The sequence below is a fragment of the Hylaeus volcanicus genome, chromosome 7 (genome assembly GCF_026283585.1).
Source record: "Hylaeus volcanicus isolate JK05 chromosome 7, UHH_iyHylVolc1.0_haploid, whole genome shotgun sequence".
In the NCBI taxonomy this organism is placed as follows: Eukaryota; Metazoa; Arthropoda; class Insecta; order Hymenoptera; family Colletidae; genus Hylaeus; species Hylaeus volcanicus.
In genome coordinates this window covers 12555743-12577445 of record NC_071982.1, presented here as the reverse complement: position 1 = coordinate 12577445, position 21703 = coordinate 12555743, and the positions used below count along the sequence as shown (strand labels likewise).

At 40.8% G+C, this 21703-nt stretch overlaps 1 protein-coding gene across 8 annotated transcripts in view; it reads left to right on the top strand.

Moving 5' to 3' along the window:
- The window catches only part of LOC128880427 (uncharacterized), a 44753-nt gene that overhangs the window by 9673 nt on the left and 13377 nt on the right, over positions 1 to 21703 (top strand). For 4 of the 8 annotated variants that reach the window (XM_054130496.1, XM_054130499.1, XM_054130497.1 and 1 more), the window contains one exon: positions 1125 to 1623. In XM_054130496.1, the coding sequence (XP_053986471.1) occupies positions 1542 to 1623 (82 nt within the window). In that variant the 5' untranslated portion in view covers positions 1125 to 1541. Of the gene's footprint in view, positions 1 to 1124; positions 1624 to 19615; positions 21211 to 21240; positions 21539 to 21703 lie in introns of those variants that run through there. The other 4 variants (XM_054130491.1, XM_054130495.1, XM_054130500.1 and 1 more) reach the window with 4 other exon arrangements.

Genomic DNA, 21703 nt, shown 5'->3' with positions numbered 1-21703 from the left:
TTTAATAGGATACTGTGAAAGTCAGCACATTTAAACTTCATAATTATATGGAAAACCATCCTTCGCGATATAAAGCAAGGTGCCAAACAAACATTTACACATACTCAGGCATGCAAGTATATACGAGGGTATAAATTGATATTTTTCCCTAGTCAATAACGGCGGAGAAAGTAAAAGGAATTTCCGCGTAGATTCTTCCCCAAGTAGCCGAGTGCCTAATGGGCTCCTCTGAGGGCACTCGAAGAAGTTCGGAGCACCTGGGTACGGGAAAGGGAGCTTGACGAGGGCGACTTTGTCCCCGTTGATAGGTCGGTAATCTATTAACACACACGGGATCGTTAGAAACTGGCGGTAATCTCCGCGCACTCGCTAACTTCCCCTAATGGAATCAAATTAACGAACTCCGTCTAGTCTAGGGATTTAAATCCATCTGGGTCGATGACGAGTGTACTCGGTGTCAAGTTCGAAGGGTGCTTTCACATCGTAGAATTTCAAGAAATAATAACTCTCTCGTACTTTCACGTTTTCTTTATTTTCATTTATTTGGAGTAGAAATTAAGGCCGTCACATTGTATTCTATCATTTATTATTTATTTTTCGTTGTTAACTCTAGTAGGAATATTTACTCGTTTGTTATGTTAAAATACCAGTTCTTCTAGGTTCTAGATTCGATGATCAAAGTCTCAACCTGATGGACATCACAAATACTGTAATATTCTACTTATTATGGTTGTATGGTCTTCTAACAAATTACAAGGATAACAAATAATAATTATAGAAGAATAGCAATAAGGAAAATATTACACATAATGTCCATCATGTTGAGACTTACCTTATAACCGAGATAAAAGTCCTTCCTTCCCTTGCGAACCCCCTCCTTAGTCTTCCTCTTATCCCCAACGTGCTCCTCCAAAAATTGACCCAAAAAATATTCTTCCCCCCAATTAACGATCAAACCCGATCACCCCTGATCGATCGAGCGCCCCGACTTTTCCCACAGCAATCTCAACGCGAGAAAAATGTTTAATCCTCGGTCGCAGAGTCAGCGTCGACCCCGTCTCTAAAAATAGCCCCGAAGAAAACGCTGAAGAGCCTTTTCTCACGTGTGTGTTTTTCCTCGAAAGGTGATCCCGCGGCGCGAGGGGTGACGTACGTCGTCGGAAGAGAAGCGCACGTTCCACAAAGGGAAGAAGACGGTTATTTCGGTGCTAATTAAGTGAGGAGGTTCACGCAACAGAGCGGAGCGGGAACGCAACCTCGGATCCCGAGGTGGCGGTGTCTAATTGGCACGGGACACAGCTCGGCCATCCTTAATTGGTTAATTTGCGAGGAGGCTCGTTCAGCCGATGCGTCGCGGCGCCGTCGAGTGTTGCAGGATGCAGTCGGTCGCGGTCCTCTCTGTATAATCGTCCTGTCGTCGATCGGAACTCTTCCAGTACAGCCATCCGCGGGGGCCTTAGGATAACGTCTCAACTATAATTCGAACGACCTTCCTGCTCTTCTATGACAAGTTCCTGCAGTACGTGACCAAATTCGCGACCATGACCAGTGGACAGAGGAACAAGTCCGTCGTCCACCCCGAACAGCGGTACGCTTACATGCCCTGCCCCCTCTACGACACCGGTGAGTTCATGTTTTTGGGGAAACTAGTACTTTAGGATCGCGATTATTCGGGTTGCTTTGAGTCGCGATTCAATAATTACGCTAGTTTACAGCCAAAATGTGTGCATTGAATGCCACAATTTAATTTCCTTATGTATCATTGGCTTGCTAAACTCGAAAATCGCAATGAAACATTTTTTCTATAGATAGGTTTTTTTTATATGAATTTTTTCCGACTTTTTGTCTGAGATACTTTCACATTTTAGGCCATATCTTGAGTTAGAAACGTCCGATTGGATCGCGCAAGATGCCGTATTAAAGATAATCGAATTTCCAACGATCGCTTCTAACATTATTTTCCATCGGTTCAATAGTTTAAGTGTTACAGGCCAACGTATATGAGAAACTTCGATTTTTTTCGGCTAAAGTAGAACATGAAAATTTCTTCCATCGCCATGCAAAAATAGAAACTGTCCAGTTTCTTATTGTTTACGTATAGATCGCACTTTTACGAAGAAAACAAGCTTTCGTTGACGAAAATCTATGGACAAATACCGGAGTTAGGTATTAACAATCGAAGAAAGGTACAAAAACTCCAATTTTACCTGTTTTTGTATTTTTCAGAAGAAAATTGAAGAGATATGGCCTGAAATGTGAAGGTATCTCAGAAAAAAATCGAAAAGAATTCAAAAATTCATCTGTAAAAGAATCCTATCCATAGAAACATTTTTCATTGGGATTTCCAAATTTAGCAGGCCAAAATACGTAAGAAAAAAATTGTGGCGTTGTATGTACATCTTTTTTTATTTTTGTTATTTCGTGAACTAGTGTTATGGGAAAAATAGATGAGAAGGTGGGCGGATTTAGGGTTTCTCTTGGGGCTGTGGATGCGTGATCGAGGTCCTTAATGTGACAATGTTAATTGGTACGAATACAACCCTTCAGGTTGCTTCGATTAGCAATTGTATAGTTATGTAAAGAGTAAATTGCTTTTTTTTAAATTTTGTTTGGTAGCGAAGTTTCAGGGAGTTGTATCAGGTTATCCGGAAAGTTCGTGGCAATTTCTAAGAAAAATTCAAAAACACGTTTGAATTTTAATATATATTTATTGAATTACATAGGTGCCATTTTGTTCCACAACCTTTCCACCTTTTAAGGGATGTATACATGTTATTTGTTTCCAACCACTTCGATATATTCAGACCTGTACCAACTACCAAAAATCGACATGGACTTTCCGGACAACCCAATAGATATAATGTCAAGGACCTTAATGTGCTAACAGTGGATAGAAGGAGTGAAGATGGTCAGTTGTATGGGGGTACCTCGATTACAGCACGAGCGTTGACGAGTAGAGTTGATAGTCATTAAGGTCGAGGGTAGGGGAGGGTGGGGATAGAGTATTCTGCCATTCTCTGGTTTAGTTACCTCGGTTATCGCGGGACTTCCTATAGCACTGAGTCTCTGCAATAATCGAGGTCCTACTGTTCCGCCAAATTGAAGTAGTATAATAATACATTGTTGGTTTTCCAAAATGAAGGCCAGATCGCAATCCGAGGAGACCTTAAAAAATATTTTCAACGTAAACGAACTCATATCTTACGTCCAAAGAATCCATCCAAGTACCCACTCGGACCTAATTACGAAGCTTCGCAGTGTCGGCCGTCTTGCGCGCGAAACTTTGAACGTTCCTAAACGTAACCCCAGTTTAAACACCTCTTCGATGAAAATTCAAAATCAATCAATTCTATTCCCATCCTTATCGAACGAAACGAGCTAAATTCATCGAACGGAGCCTCGAGTTCGTTCGTAAAGTCAGCCCAGCGAGTTAAAAAGTGGCCACAAACGAGGGTGCAACTTTCCTATTAAAAGTTGTCCGGCGACTATAGAGGGAAGCGCGTTTTACTTTCCCAGGAATACAAGGCGAAACGTGAAAGGGATTCCGCGCGGACTTTCGGCCCCCCTCCGCGACCGGTTTTATAGGTTTTCTTATGATTGCTGTTCCACTTAGTTATTTGCCATCGGTATGCAAACAGCGCGTGTTCCGCGAGAATCTTCCCTCGGCGATCCGAGAGTTGGCGGTCGGTGCTTCTTACTAAAGGAAATTGGGCTTCTGCCGGCGGTCGAAAGTTTCGGTCGAATCGGAACAGGGGCACTTTTGTCGAGGCACATTTTCGAGTTACTTTGCATCCAAATATACCGTCGAGTTAACAAAGGCTGCCTAATAAATAGATTTCGAACTTTTCCATGGAACGACACCGCCTTTGTCATCGCTGTCGCGGAAATGGCTCCCGACACTCATTTCTAATTGGATCCGCGAATCGAACTTTTGTTTCTTGTACTTCTCTTATCTTGTGGTAAATTTTTAGCGAAGAAGCGCGAGAAAAAAAGAAGCTCCTTATTCTTTTATATAATTACGCTAGTTTACAATTAAGATGTACATTCGATGCCACAATTTTCTTCTTATGTACTTTGGCCTACTAAACTCGAAAATCGCAATGAAAAATTTTTCTATGGATAGATTTTTTTTATTTGAATTTTTGAATTACTTTTCGATTCTTTTCTGGAATACATTCACATTTTAGGCCATTACTCGAGTTACAAACGTCCGATTGACTCGCGCAAGATGCCGTATCAAAGGTAATCGAATTTCCAACGATCGCTTCTAACATTGTTTTCCATCGGTTCGATAGTTTAAGTGTTACGGGCCAACATATATGAGAAACTTCGATTTTTTCAGCTAAAATAGAACGCAAAAAATTAATTCCATCGCCATGCAAAAATAGAAACTGTCGAATGATGTTCAGTTTCTTATTGTTTACATATAGGTCGCACTTGTACGAATTCATTGCGATTTTTCAGTTTAGTAGGCCAAAATACATAAGAAAAACATTGTAGCATTGAATGTACTTTTTTTATTGTATAGTAGTGTTATTGCCAACAACATGGCCAGAGTAATTTTTAATTCGCTGTGTTCCTTCGGTCGAGAACTCTTTTCGTATGGATGATTAAAATGATTAATTATTTGATTAAAAAGAATAATTATGCACGTATAAATTGTGATTTAATAGTAGCCCGTGTAATATTATTTATGACCAGTAAATTAGTCGATTGCGACACGACTTAACCATGTCATAAATATTTATTAAACCGTTATTACATTTTAAGGTGAACTTGTCCAATCGCTCTTATGTACGCACCGGCTCATTTGAATAACAAAATTACGAAGTTTCCTAATTAAGCTCCCGAGGGAAGTTCGTGGAACCACCCGCACGAATCTTCGACCTCACAGTTTTTTTTTCTAACCCTCCTCACGAACAAATCATTTAATTTAAATGTATAAATATTCCAGGGTTAGCGTAACATCTATCGGACATGGCATTTAAAAACCAAAGGAAATCAACCGTATATAAATATTTATTCGTAATTTTGAGCGTTGAATCTTCGGGTTAATCTAACCTAAAATTTCAAATACATTCCTAATTCGCTCGAACGTATCCGAGCTACTTACGTACGTTCTAGATTAACTTGTTACGAAACGATAAAGTGCAAAATCAATGCGATTCTGGCAACCAACGATAAATTCCACTTGGCACTTCGGCCAGGGCTCAATAAGAGATGCAGGATGGATTATGTTCTTGGAACGAATTCCGTGGCTAGTTTTGATCCGTTCCAGTTCGAGGGGTTAACACGTTTACCGACGCGTAATTCATTCACGAATGACGTTAATTATTCCGTTAGTGTGTCGTCATCCAAATTCCCTATGACGATGCCGCATGTTTGTCCGCGTTTCACTCGCGACGCTTTACCGCCGGCACGTTTCTGATGAAAATCTGTTGTACATAATTTATTCTCAAATTAAATTAATTTTCCAAAGCAATCTACGTCGGTCAAAATATAAACAGTTATTTACACAGGGAAAACAAAATTTTTCTAATTTTAATCGAACATTTTCGAAAGCATGATATCGTTGTACTAAATTTGTAATTATCATAAAAAAGAATTGTTTCTCCTAGATATTTTCGTCTAGATCGTACAGTATTTAATTTGACTAAAATAAGCACGTGTCGGTGTTAACAAAATAATATAGTCAACCTCCGTTCTAATTAAATTCAAAATGTTCATTTGAAATTACACTAGTTAGTTAGTTAGTTAGTTATAGTTCATTCTCTTTGCGGAGTACATTTGAAATTACACTATTTTTTCAATTAAAAAATGTAAGAATACAAAATTGTCCATAATCCAGGCGTCAACCGAGAGATCTTCGTTCCGCTTAGAAATCGGTACGACGAGCTTACGATTATGTTTACACGGATGACGGGGACGAAGCATCCGCGCGTGCATGTGTCCAATTACGTCGGTAGATTAATTATAGCGACGAAACAATAACTCTCTGGTGTTGGTGATCCGTCGTCGTAATTCCTGCGAGAAATCTAAGCGTTGTGTAACGTAATTGACGAAGTTTGGACGCGGGGGAAACTTGACCGTACCTAGAGCATGGCGACGACGTTTACGCCGAAATAGGTGCGCTAAACTCTGAATTGATGAACGAGCCTTGCGTCGAAAACACATTTACGCGGCGTCCGTGGGGAGGGAGTTGTAGAAGATGTCGTTTGTGTCCCTCTGGTTGCGAATTTTCATCGCATGGAGCGTACAATTACGTCGAAGATTGACGAGAATTAATTGGACACTCCGATGTACTGTTCGCGAGCGAGAACTTTGCACTTGGGGTCGTAGGAGGGTTGCATACGCGCAGGGGCAATTCTTTCAGACGTGAAATGGATGGATATGTAACATGTATACTAGAGTTGGGTTAGGTCTGGATTTTAAGCAAAAACTATCCAAGAAACTAGGTTTGGATTTAGAGATTTAGGAGAAAACATGTTTTAAATGGTATTAAAAATAATAACTGCTATGTGGTAGGCTCACTCCCAGCGAAATAAAGTATTGTCGGATATTTAATATGGGACATAGAATACATATACAGGGTGTCCCAAAAGTCGGGGAGGAGCTGGAAATGGGGGGTAGCTGAGACGATTCTGAACAACAATTTCCTTTGCAAAAATGTCGGATGGGACTTCGTTAAGGAGATATTAAGAGAAAACCCCGACCAATCAGAGTGCGCGTAGCCTTCGCTATCGCGGCCGCTCGAACGGTCTACGCGCGCTTTGATTGGTCGGGGTTTTCTCTTAATATCTCCTTAACGAAGCCCCATCCGACATTTTTGCAAAGGAAATTGTTGTTCAGAATCGTCTCAGCTACTCCCCATTTCCGACTCCTCCCCGACTTTTGGGACACCCTGTATATATACATATTTAAATAGGTGGAAATACAACACATAAACGTTACGGGCACATGAAAGTACAAAAGGGCAAAGCACACGTCATTCACGCATCGAACGTTCCTGCGTAACTGCTCAAAAAACGGTTTCTTAGCGTTGCAATGCAGTTGATCGGCGCTTGTTCTCCGATTCTCCGAATTTCTCCTTTGTCCTGCGTTCCTCGGGCGAACGTACCGACTCGCACACTCTGCCGACGCAATCAAATATCGACTATAGCTATACATATAGTTAGGATGAATTATTATAATATTTCATGTAGTTTAAGGGAAATTTTAAATTCGAATTTTAAGTAAGAGACGCTGTATAGGCAGAACGAACTAATATTTTACACAAAAGAAAAGAAATAATTGACAAGTAGAATATTTCAATTTCGATAACGCGATATATACGTGTATATATACACGTAGTATTTTAAATAATAGATGCAGGACGAACTAAGGAATTTAAGGGTAGGTTTTCTTTTACACAAAAGAAAAGAAATAATCGACAAGTAGAATATTTCAATTTTGATAATGCGATATATACGTGTATATACACACATAGTATTTTAAATAATAGATGCAGGACGAACTAAGGAATTTAAGGGTAGGTTTTCGAGCCCGTGTGATTTATGATCGTTCGGCAGGAAGCGTCGCGTCGCTTCATGTTTCATTCACCGTCTGTTTTATTATGCGCCGCGGTGGTTAGCGCCGCTGGAATCCACGTGTTCCCGGATTAATTGCAATTTCCGACGCCTCGCGACAGAAGCGTAACCAGCACCGTGACGAATGAAAGCGTCCCGGCGCCGGCTTCTGCAAATATCGGCTTTTTTGGGGGGAGGGTTGGTTACTTAACCGAGACAAGGACAGATACGTCGATCCGTTTTATCGGTGGATTTCACGAACGAGCCACGGGTGAACAAGAAGAGTTAGAGGGTGGAGGGCTTGCAGGATTTTTTTTCATTCTTATCGTTTTGTTCTGCGGGGGGAGGAGGAGGAGGACGTGTACTCGTTTAGAATTTTATTTGCGGTGCGAAGGGAAGTGATTAGAATGAATGCGAATTAAGGGATCGTTCTGGTTTAGATGCTCTAAAAAAGGCTGTTTTTGTATATTTTTTTAAGAGTTCATTGATATAGATATTGATATGAAATTTATTGGGCTTAGTAAGTACACTATCAAGGTACGTAAGGAAAATTTTATTTATTTATTTTAATCGTTGCTTATGGTTAACAAGTACAGGTAAACATAACTCTTCGCAAAGTATGTCTCTGGCGGCGTTGATATTATGTTAACGGGTCATCTGAAAGGAAAATATCAAACATTTTTAAATTCAGTATGACTGTGGCTCTCGTGTATTCTACGAGAATAAATATTTATTGATAAATAACGAAATGGCGCAGATTTAAAGAAAAAAAATTTGGAATTGGAATTTTTAGCAGAGTCGAAGAAAAGTAAAATCCTTCGTTTAATCGCGAGTTGTACTATCATAACTATTAAAATTTCACGAGAAGAAGCGAAACGTTTTTAGAACTAGAAAAGACGACGAATTAAAATACACGCGAAACAAGCTCTGTTATACAATACTGTTAGATACTATACTGTCGAGAAATGTAATAAAAACGAACAGATTTTTTTTAAAGTCATTAACCAGAATGATCTCTTAACAGGGAGCTGTATTTTATGATTGTACGAGTATTCAGGCGCGGATAGTTTGAGTTAGGTTTTCTACGATATTTCGTGCTAGAATCAATGCATTAAAAATTCTATCATCCCCTCTGCAACCTTCCAACGAAACAGTGATTAATTCCATCACCGATGAATTTAAATCATGGATCGAACGAAAAGCGAGTTAATGAGAAATTGAAAAATTCAACGAGCTCTTTTCAATCGTCCGAAACTAATTGCCTGGGTGTTTTTCGTTCCGTCCACTGACGGATTAACGATTTTACGCGATGGACTGTCCGCGGTGGATCAAGCGAGAAGGGGTGTACGAAAAAAAAATTCTAGAGTTACTAGAACTATCCAAATCGAGGAAACTATTTCTTCTTACGAAGGCGTTTCTCGATATTGCGTTCGCCAAACCGACCAAACTATTTGTCATCCGAACTCCAACTATCGACCAGTGGTAAAACTATTCAAATTTGGAGCTCGGGGGTGTCCAAGCATCCTTCGTGGTCAATGATTCGTCTAACAGTCAATTTGCGAATGTTAAACATTCCTGGTAAAAGTTGTACATGCGTCTACCGCGTGTTTGATAAAAATGGAAATTTGGAAACGGTGAAATTTAATTTTAAGCACGAAGCAGTGGGACAAATTCTTCCTCGAGAAGAATGGTTATTTTCATTTTACTACTGAAAATTAAATTATCTGCCTTTCGCGTTAAATATTCCGCTTGCATAATCGCGAGTACTTATATTTTTGCCGTGAATGTTTATTATTCCTAGAAGTCCACGATGAATTTGTACAACTAGATATAAATGTGAAGTGGTTGGATTATTTAATGGAAAAATTGAGAGACCAACGTGCCAGAGTTTTTAAATGTAAAACTACTGGAAGGGATGTAGAGATCTCCGCGATACCAGTGTTTTGCCTGGTATTTTGAGCTCTTACATTCCGCCCCGTGAAAAATGGCTCGTGGAAAATCGCTTCGAACCAGAAAATTAAATACGTTCCGGCCGTATGACCGAGTTGGATACGCGTCAACAAGAACGGGTAAATATGTTCTGCGTGCGTCGTCAAAATTGTTTATTCGAACGTTGATCGATGTTCCCAACAAATCGCGGCGATATATCCCGAAATACGGTAACTTCCCTTGCCTCTCTTGTTTCGGTTATTTAGAATATCGAGTACACCCAGTCGAGCACGTGTGCATATGGATCAAAGTCCATTTATTCGCAAAGAGTACTTCGTTGGGGCAGTTGGAAAAAGAATTTTATTTGATAGCAGTGAGAAATGTTTTTTTATTTTTTTTCATTCAAAATCCATATGCAGGATTAATTGAGGAATAAGTTACAAACGCGAATTAAAATTTCTGTATACTGCTACCCCCCATTTCCGGTTCTTACACTAATCCTGGGACACTCTATATACATAGAATATTAGATATTATTGTATCACACTTATACACTTGTAAAGCGTGGAATGCGATGCTTTACAAGTGCACAAGTCTTAGACACAATGGTGAAGTTTTATTAATTCTTCGCAGACATTTGGAAGATGATGCAAAGGACTTGCGATGCAACGAGTTTGTCATCACAACTCTATTACATACTTTTCAGAATACCTTTTAGTAACTAAAAGTTGGATAAGGAGCAACACGATTCGAGCGGGTTAGATTTTGTCGCTCGGTCGCGCGACATTTAAGTTAGCGCGAACAGAACCTACACCTTGCTCCCACTCTTGCCGCGGCTCAGCTACGCGCGATTTTGTCGCCGCGCGACGTGCAATTAGGACAAGCCGTACGGCCGATCGCACACGGGCGCAACCGATCAGTTTCAAACCACTCCGAAACTACATAGTTGCATGCGACCATGGATCTAGGTAAAACAAAGATACTGGAGTAGGTAAAACGAAGAGCGCAAACGGTTTGCAACACTAACTTCAAATCGGTTGTGCCCGCTTGCGATCGGCCTAATTTAACATACACTCAACACTGTCGCGCAGCACGCACGGTGATCCATTCATCCAGCCGTACCACTTAAAAAACTAAACATAAGACGGAGACGTGGCGTCGTGTCGGCTCGTTGCCGCCACAGAATCATGCAAATTGTTGAGAAACGCTACGAACTTTTTCGAATACCCAATATTATATTAAAATTTCTACATATATATTCTACATGTTGCATTCTAAAATAATACAATAATATGTGATATTATATGTATACAGAGTGTCCCAGAATTAGTGTAAGAACCGGAAATGGGGGGTAGCTGAGACGATTCCGAACCGCAACTTCTTTTGGGAAAATGTCGAATGGTGCTTCGTTTTTGAATTGTTAACGAAAAACCATAGACCAATCGCAACGCCCGAGTAGCGCGCACTCAGCCGCGAAAGCATAGGCTCGAGCCAGGACTGGCTGGCTACTCCAGGTCGCGACTACTGTGATTGGTCGGTGGTTTTTCGTTGATAATTCAAAAACGAACCACCGTCCGACATTGTTGCAAAGGTGGTTCGGAATCGTCTCTAAATAATATATTTATTATTCATCGTGTTTAACGGTGTTGATCTTTATTATCCGAGAAACTTATTGTAAATATAAAAAGTTGACTACACCGAGTGCTTAAATTTACGATTTTCCAGAAAGTAGAGTTATTCGATTCGAGCAGTGAAGTAGCTTATATTATATTATATTATATTCTTGGCCCTTTGAAAACACTGCTACAAATAAAAACGTATATTGTTCTACCCACCAACGACCCAGCAACAAGTTACTTTTGCAATTTAATATTACTTAGTGCCTTAGGAATCCATAACTCATCCCCCGAAAAATTTATGTTAACAAAGTAGTATCGCTCTGTCCCTCGGAGGAGTGAGAAAGAGTTCTTCGTTGTGTCAATTGAACGTGCGAATGTGTATTTCGTGTGGCGAGTACGTCGAATAAACGACTACAATTCTAGAAACGCAACTAGCTTGCGATCTAAATGCGTCAGGAAGTCAAGGTTGCTGCGAGGGGAGAGGGGTTGATACGTGCTAGGCCGCATTCGGGGGGGAGGGGGGGGGAGGGGGAAGAAATTTTGCATGGGCGCATCAAGGTGTGCAATCGATTCCGGTGCAGTCGACCAGGCACGCGTCTAGCTGCACTCGTCGCGGGTGTCTTTGCTAGACGCGCCACTGGCGAATAAACCAACTTATTCACGAATAAATATACCGATTCCCTAATAAATATCCGATAACCAACGATGAGGTATTGTAGAAAAAGTGTCTTTTGTGCTACTTATTTCAGTTGAGGAAAAATTCGTTTCTTTTTTTCTTTCTTCTCATTTAAACAAAAACAAATATATGTATATATATATTTTATAAATATTTTATAAAGCATTTTAATAATATATGTATATATGTACGAACTTATTCACGAATAAAATATACCGATTCCCTAATAAATATGCGATAACCAAAGATAAGGTATAGTAGAAAAAGTGTCTTTTATATATACAGGGTGTCCCAAAAATGTTGTAACACCTTGAAAGGGGTGGTTGGGAAGGTGATTTGAAACAACTTTTTCCTTAGCGAAAATGTTGTCCGAGGCTTCGTTGAGGAGATATTAACGGAAAACATTGACCAATCAGAGCGCGCGGATACCGGTGGAGCGGCCGCGGTAGCGAAGGCTACGAGCTAAGCGGCCGCGTCAATGGCCTTCGATGCACGTTGAGTCACTTGTTTGCGTACAGGCGCGGCCGCTTAGCTCGTAGCCTTCGCTACCGCGGCCGCTCCACCGGTATCCGCGCGCTCTCATTGGTCGACGTTTTCCGTTAATATCTCCTCAACGAAGCCTCGGACAACATTTTCGCTAAGGAAAAAGTTGTTTCAAATCACCTCCCGGACCACCCCTTTCAAGGTGTTACAACATTTTTGGGACACCCTGTACATATATATATATAAGTTCGTCTTTTATATATATAGAGACGTATATATAAGACACTTTATATATATAAAAGATACTTTTTCTACTATACTTTATCTTTGGTTATCAGATATTTATTAGGGAATCAGTATATTAATTCCCGATTAAGTTCGTACATATATATATTGAAGTAAAATAAAATATCTCAAAATATCTAATTCATCTAAACCTCATACATTTACACTCGCAATATAAAATACTAAAAATAATAAACCAAGAAAAGAGGTATTAATTTAAGTAAATAGCAACTTATCATAATTAAAAAGAACCTCCAACTCTAACGTATCGATACCTTCCACCTAAGAACCATAACCCTAAAAATAAAAATAAACTCCATAAGCAAAACAAATGTTTTTCCCTAAAAGAATCATGGTACAGCCCGGACCATAAACGAGTATAAACGGTAAGCACCGAATTCGAAGTGTATACGATCGAGCATTGAGAATTTAGGCTTCGTCCCAATTCGCCTGGCGTGTCCGTGTCGCTCGTATCTCACACCGTGGATCGTTTTTCCGTTTTCCCGTGGCGTGAACGGACAGCGAAACTCAAACAAGAAACAATGGTGTAATCGATTAACGCACAAGTTATGCGCGCTTTTGGCAAACGAAATACTTAACTGAGAATTTATTCTGGACGATAAATTTCGTTTATTCGTAACCAACGCCACCGGTTTTGTCGTGCCACCGTTTTACTACTTGTTGAACGGGGACCAGCACTAAAACTGAATCGCGGGCTTTATGCACTTTTTCGAGAAGTTTACGTCTCTTGTGCTCGCGTAAACTGTCGTCTCGATTCGTGAGCACGAATTTGAAAACATCGCAAAATTAATTTTCATGAGAGTATTCTAATCCACGTAGAAGATACATAGTGTTCTTTTCGTATGCATCACTTTGGTATCAACGATCATAAATGAATAAAGCAACAATTATTATAATACAAACGAATGGAGTGTTACAAATATTCACTTGTCTTAAAAGGGAAATACTCAATTTAGTCGAATCCTCGATGACCTTGAACAGTCAATTAAGCCTGCGCGTACTCCTACAATTTTTAAAATCATTTATCTCAACAACCAAGCCTCGTATCAAAAAAATTCATTCCTCAATTTCGTCTCGATTTTTCATGAAGAATTCACGGGTGTTTCCATAAATTAATTTGTCGAATATATTTTAGTCGATAGGTACCGATAGGGGTCTAACGAAAATTCGAAATGGTATTTGGCGGCGCGTGTTTTGCTCGAGCTGAACGCTAGACTGAAAATAGAACGTAATTGCGCGCGGGCATTGCGAAGCAACGGGTGGTAAGTTCGCTCGAAGGCCACGTACCACGGTATGCAGATACACGCAGGTGTAATTGCGTTACAATTTTCTCTTTGCGTTTCCGCATCGCGATGCACGCCGTGCGGCCAGATACGATCGAAATTCTTACCCGGATCACGAGTAGAAGTTCTTAATTAAACATACAGAAACTCGCGTTTCCTTGAATGAGAAGTACGGTTTGAATTATAGATAAAAGGAAAGTTAGCAGACGAGGTGGATTGGTGTGCTGTGCGATTACTGTGTGACTTGTGTGATTGTGCGGGGTAGGATTCTTGGGATCCTTGGGATCCTTGGGATTTTGAAATTCTTGGGATCTTGGAATTCTTGAAATTTTGGGTTCCTTGGAATATTGGGATTCTTGGGATCTTTGGGATCCTTGGGATCCTTGGGATCTTGGGATCCTTGGAATCTTGGGATTCTTGGGATCTTGGGTTCCTTGGAATCTTGGGAATCTTGGGATCCTTGGAATCTTGGGTTCTTTGGTATCTTGGGTTCTTTGGAATCTTGGGTTCTTTGGAATCTTGGGTTCTTTGGAATCTTGGGTTCTTTGGAATCTTGGGTTCTTTGGAATCTTGGGTTCTTTGGAATCTTGGGTTCTTTGGAATCTTGGGTTCCTTGGAATCTTGGGTTCTTTGGAATCTTTGGATCCTTGGAATCTTGGGATCATTGGAATTCTAGGATTCTTGGGATCTTGGGATCCTTGGGATCCTTGGGATTTTGAAATTCTTGGGATCTTGGAATTCTTGAAATTTTGGGTTCCTTGGAATATTGGGATTCTTGGGATCTTTGGGATTCTTGGGATCTTGGAATCCTTGGAATCTTGGGATTCTTGGGATCTTGGGTTCCTTGGAATCTTGGGTTCCTTGGAATCTTGGGTTCCTTGGAATCTTGGGTTCCTTGGAATCTTGGGATCATTGGAATTCTGGGATCATTGGAATTCTGGGATTCTTGGGATCTTGGGATCCTTGGAATCTTGGGATCCTTGGGATCATGGAATCTTAAGATTCGTTTTTCTTTTTATATACAAATTTTTTTCTTTTTTAGATACGAATATGATAGAAAGAAACGTCTTAAAAAATTGTATAAGTAAATTTACCTCACGTTCAGACTCCTCTCAAGTCTGATTGGATCACGGGCACGAGTCCAGCACGAGAATTAAGGGAATTTACATACCTAGAGAATCGCGGGAAATAATTAGCAAGGCAAGCGACTCGATAAGAATTCCTGTAACGAACTATTAAATCGTACGTTTCGTGGGAAATTCGTCAGGAATATGGCGGAGGCGATCGTGGAACGCACGTGGAAATTCAATTAGAGTCCGACACCCCGTCGACGATAAAAGTTCCTCGGCGGTGAAATAAAAGGGGAACGCGATATTGCATCGCGGGTACGCCGACCTCGTTGAGGCGATCAGCGTTGTTACGCGACGAAATTAGCCGGCGATAAACGGTCGAACGCCGCGTACTTGAACTCTGAGGGGTTTCAAGTTTAACGCTCCCGTTCTACTTTCCTTCGAAACTATGGAATGCTCGCCGCAGTTGCGCAAAGTTGTTCAATGTAGCGTTTAGACGGTATCGGATTACTTAAGGGTGCAATCTTGGCGTGGAATTTTCGCGGAAAACATTTTCAAACAGAATGGTGGGCATGTCTTTGCCGATAGACTTCTGTCTGGTACGATGTAGGACTCTACAAACGATCTCAAAGATTTATCTTGATGGTGCATTGAAAGATAGCGAACTCTCGCCTTTTTGGTATTGGGAAAAGAAGACTTGATCTTGTGGAGGGAGTAGCTGTTTAATTAAACACTATCAAACATCTTCAAACGAGTGCATACAGAAGTAAATATTTGCAAATGTCTTTGTAAATACAGAAGTAAAATATTCATGTACTTAAGAAAAGTTCACTCGAGGAATATTTGAAGAAGTTTGGCCCAAATATGATCACTACAAATATCACTCAACGCTCCCACGTATATTGCAACTACTCAAATACTTGATCAGTGCCTTAAATAACACTGGTTTACAAAATTTAAGAAAATTGTACATTCATAGGCACAATTTTTTTCTTATGTATTTTGGCTTGGTAAAATCGAAAATCGCAATGAAAAATTTTTCTATGGATGAACTATTGAACCGATTCGAAAGCAATGTTAGAAGCAATGGTTGGAAATTCGATTACCTTTAATATGGCATTTTGCGCGATCCAATCGGACGTTTGTAACTCGAGATATGGCCTAAAATATGAAAGTATCTCAGAAAAAAATCGAAAAAAATTCAAAAATTCATATAAAAGAAACCTATCCGCAGAAAAAATTTTCATTGCGATTTTCCAGTTCAGCAGGCCAAAATACAAAAGAAAAAAATTGTAGCATCGAATGTACATTTTGGCTGTAAACTAATGTAATCATCTAACATGCATACTAGGATCTTATTTAAGTACTTCTCTGAATATTTGGCACTTCTCCGGTAAATTAAAAGTAATTCCACAAGAAGAGTCCCGCCGGGCCATCTTTAACCTGCGCCCAATCAGGGTATGTGTTCCCCGGATCACGTGACTCGCGTGCAATCGGCGAAACAGTAGTACAGGGACTCGTGGACGAGGATCGTTCCGTTGGAAAAAACGCGAAACGTTGTCCATTAAGAAGATTAACGAAGTCGTTCCGTTTCGATAAGCCTCTAGATCAAGGCCTATCGATCGCCGTGACATTGCCAGATCGATCGCGCTCCTGTTGATGTCAGCGGCGAACCCGCCGCGTCGGTCGTGTCTTCCGTGGCGGCCGCCTTGAAGTATTCATAGCTTTGTCGTACGGCCAGGACGTCGTTGATACGTATGGTAACTTTAGTCGCGAAACGAATGCCAAGAATAAGCGCGTTGTATCGCGTAAGTAACACCGTGCGCATCGCGTTCGTCGTGGAATTACTTACAAGAAGTTTTACTAAGTTTTTTTATTTTAGCGAATTCTTTATTTTAAGGGGTAGCATCGCTCTAAGGGCTGACAAAAAGGTCTAACTTCGATCGTTAATTTCGAGAGTATCGCAAAAGGAATAGGATTTACTTTCACAGGGTTTATTTCGCACATATTGTAGTATAAAAGAGAAACAGTTGTGTTATAATTTTATAGTACAAAATATCGACGACAAAGCGAGTCTTCGAAATTGACTTTTTTTTAAAATGCCTTCGCGAGAGGACGGTTTTCTCGTTGTGAATAAAATCTGGAACGAACAACCAACAAATTTCATAATCTAGATACTGTTGGCTATGGAAGTACGTAGGGTTTCTTAGGGAATTCAAGAAGTTAGGAAGTTGAGAAGTTGAGAAGTTGAGAAATTCAATGGTACCGAGGAAATGTATATTAAGCGGGGAATTTTTGGATATAAAATTGAAAAAGGAAAATCGAAGTGTTCCCTAATTTACTGTTGATCAATCTTCGTTCAACCAAACAGGACGTTAATAATAAAATAAAATAAAATCCACATACATTGTTAATAAATTTGAGAAACACAGAATCCGATATTTGAAATGGAGTACTTTATAAATGTTTGCTGTATTTATTCGCTTGTAAAAATTGTAAAAATCAGCTCCAACTGTCAGAGTCATCGTACACACTATATCATCTACCATAGGTATGACTATGGATCATATTCATCATATTTTTCATATTCACCATATTCATCGTATTCACCATATTCATCGTATTTACCATGTTCACCATATTCATCGTATTTACCATGTTCGCCATATTCATCATATTCGTCATATTCGTCATATTCATCACATTCAGTGTGGCCACAGTCACCATACACATTATATCATTTACCATAGGTATAACTATGGATCATATTCATCATATTTATCATATTCACCATATTCATCGTATTCATCATATTCATCGTATTCAGTGTGACTACAGTCACCATACACATTATATCATCTACCATAGGTATGACTATGGATCAAATTCATCATATTTATCATATTCATCATATTCATCGTATTCAGTGTGACTACAGTCACCATACACATTATATCATCTACCATAGGTATGACTATGGATCACATACATCATATTCATCATATTCACCATATTCACCATATTCATCATATTCACCATATTCACCATATTCACCATATTCACCATATTCATCATATTCACGATATTCATCGTATTCATCATATTCATCGTATTGGTTAGGTGAACTATGTTCTGTCAACAGAACAGATAGAAAGAAAGCGTCAGAATTGCTCTCGTCGCATCCATGAGTGTTCACGTAACCCGTGGTCAAGTAAACACATTACTTAGGCATTTACTCCAAAGTAGAGGGGAACAAATAGTAACAACTTGCAAAATAGTCGAAACGTGTACAATTCGGTCCCGCTTCGAACAACAGCGTCGCTCGTTAGAGACTCCCAGTAGAATACGCCGCTGGTCAGACTAGTGGAGCGAGGAGATATTTCTCCGACGCGATTTCTACTCCCCTCCGCTCGACCAGCGATAGTAATAATAATAATCCTAAAAATTGAAGACCAAGCAGCCTTCCAGCGTTCGGCAATCGTTTATCTCGAAGTCGCTGCCAAGTTGGCGCTAGTTCGGTTAGGAAGTGCAAGGATCTCTACAAAGGGAACGTCGTCCGATTTCTTTGGACGTCGCGATGCTCGCTGACCCGCGAACGATAGATCCGAGTGCCGCCAGGATCCCTCTGCCAAAAATTTCGCGTGCTTGATTTTTGGATGGACGAGGCCCCGGCCGGATGAGCTTTTTTTCGTTTTTCGATTCGCGTCCTTTTGAATTCGCGCCGACGGTCTGTCGTCGTAAATCTCGCGGCCGCGACGCTTAGGGGAACGCCCGCGCCGTTTTTCACGGCTGGGCTTTCTTGACCGTCGCTGACGTTTGCACGTTAATGCCGCTTTAGTGTGATCGCGGGACAAAATATCAGGGTGGTCGGGATTTAATAGCGACCCGTTAGAATGAATCTTCTTGTTGTTTAGGAATTTTCAACGTTTCATGGTCATCATTTACTTATGATATAGTTGAATATGTTCAGGTTATTGTTGATTCGTATGTTACTTTCGTTATAGCTGAACCAGACCTATCCAATATGATGAACATGATGAATATGATGAATATGATGAATATGATGAATATGATGAATATGATGAATATGATGAATATGATGAATATGATCCATAGTCATACCTATGGCAGATGATATAATGTGTATGGTGACTGTAGTCACACTGAATATACTGAATATGATGAATACGATGAATATGGTTAATATGATAAATATGATGAATATGATTATAGTCATATCTATGGTAGATGATATAATGTGTATGGTGACTGTAGTCACACTGAATATACTGAATATGACGAATATGATGAATATGGTGAACATGGTAAATACGATGAATATGGTGAATATGATGAATATGGTGTATGTGATCCATAGTCATACCTATGGTAGATGATACAATGTGTATGGTGACTGTAGCCACACTGAATATACTGAATATGATGAATATGATAAAAACGACGAATACGATGAATACGATGTTTGTGATCCATAGTCATACCTATGGTAGATGATATAATGTCCGTGGCCAAGTTCAGTGTCCGGTGACTGTGACCACACTGAATATACTGAATATAATGAATAGGATGTATGTAATCCGTAGTCATACCTATGATAGATGATATAATGTGTATGGTGACTCTGATCACACTGAATATACCGTATATGATGTTTATGATCCATAGTCATACCTATGATAGATGATATAATGTGTACGGTGACTATGATCACAGCGAATATACCGAATATGATCCTATGATCAATATAACATACATAATGAATATCACGATCATACTGCGATGAAAATCATACACATGGTGAATGCAATGTCCGCGATGACTACCATGGCAGCTGTTACCACACAGTATCCTACCCATCCGCATGTGTCCTGAATAGAAAATTTGCCCAAGCACAGTCCAGTCATAATCGATACCGATTCACTGACCCAACAGTCGTTGCGATATTAACCAGGGATCGTTACATAAACTACCAAGATTTATATTTATCGTTTCTGCTTCATCGCGTCACGTTTATCGATCGAAAACCAACAAAGAAGTCGAAATACTCGCGGAACGTTGGTTTAGAAACTGTTTACACAGCGAGACCACCATTCGCTAAACAATGAAGTCATCGTGGTCTAATTATTTCTAGCACTGTTGTACATTTTTCAGGGGTTAGCGAATCTTTCCACCCCCTCTGCTAATAGAGCGAACTTCCAAAAATATTCGAGCAACAGGCCCGTTCGCCTACAAGCGTGCGTCAAACCCCTCCCCGTATCTCTCTAAAGTGTTCAGGTTCCTGGCATGCGTCGCGACGCCTCGTGCACGTCACCCACAGTGGCAATCGGTCGGTGGAAAAGAGCGCCGCGATCTCATCTCCCGTGACTAACGTAAACGAACGTCGATCGTCTCGATTTCTTAGACATCCTTTGAAAACAAGCTCACCTCGCGCTTCATAAAACAATAAACCAACTGTCTATCGTCCGGTAGCGAGAGTAAAGATCGAATACATACGTCTGTGAAGCATAGAGTCGGATAGCATCGCTCCTCCCATTCCCAACACAGTAAAGACTCAAATAAGAACAAGACTAACACCGGACGCATTAGTAGCCCAGCGGGAAAAACGATCGACTACAAAGCCGATGGACCCGAGTTCGAATCCCCTCTCGACGCACAAAATGAACAAAAAAAAAATTATTTAATTTTCACAGTCTCACAAGACCATTTACCACTCACCGTTCGCTTCTCAAACCAATATTTCCCCCTTGCCGCCGAGTCTGAATCGAAATAAAAAGATTGTCGGTATCAAGTGGCCCGTACGCGGTTGGCGAACGTCAGCTGGTCATCGTCGCGACGCCTCGTGCACGGTCGGCGCCGAGGACGTCGGTCGCGTGGCGTTAGACCAAGAGAGCCGCCCTCACTTTCGCCGCGTCTGCCGTCGAGGACGCGTTGTCTGGTCCGTCCCGGCGCCGATCGATCGATCATCCACGGATCGAGCTTTCCGTTCACGAACACAACAGTGCGTCGAGGGAAATCGTGTCCGTACCGCGGATAAACGGGGGTGGTCTGCCGTCGAACGGCCTTGAACGCGCGAAACAGACAAACACAGCCACCATATCGTCTCTCTGGCATGAATATTTGAAATCGCGGTTATCGATCTAGCGGCGAGGAACACGTGCGCTCCGCGATCCGTTGTGTGTCACTGTGATATACCGTGAAAAAGAGAAATCGAGCCTTGCAGTTCCGTTTCGTCTTGCAACCACGCAGCGAACGCACCAGGTACCGACCAGATCCAAGGACGTTGAATGGTGTATCACTGTCGCCCGCGGCTGTGTCTTCGTGCTCAATGTTCCATGTCCGTTTTTGTGAATTGTGGCGTGCATCGTGCCGTGAAAACAGGACTTGACGCGACTTCCAACGGGAACTCGCGGCACCTGTGTCCTTATCGTGGATCCCTTCGCGAAACCTTAGTACCCGAGAAGCTCCGTCCCGGGAGTGCCAGTTTCCCTGAGTCTAATTTCTGTGATTGATTATGTATCTGTGTAACGCTGTGAAGTAGTTTATACGGTGTATCTGGGTCGAGTTTCTGTATCCTGCGTTTTGGGAGGTCGAGAATCGTACAGTCCGAGGGGCTTTGATTAACTTTGCTAACACTATCGAGTGTTTTATTTAATTTTCTACAAGACTATTATCGGAGTGCCTCTGAAAACTGAGCCTAGTACCCTAGGAGCTTTAACAATCTTCCTCCCGGAACTCGAGAATCCCAGTACCT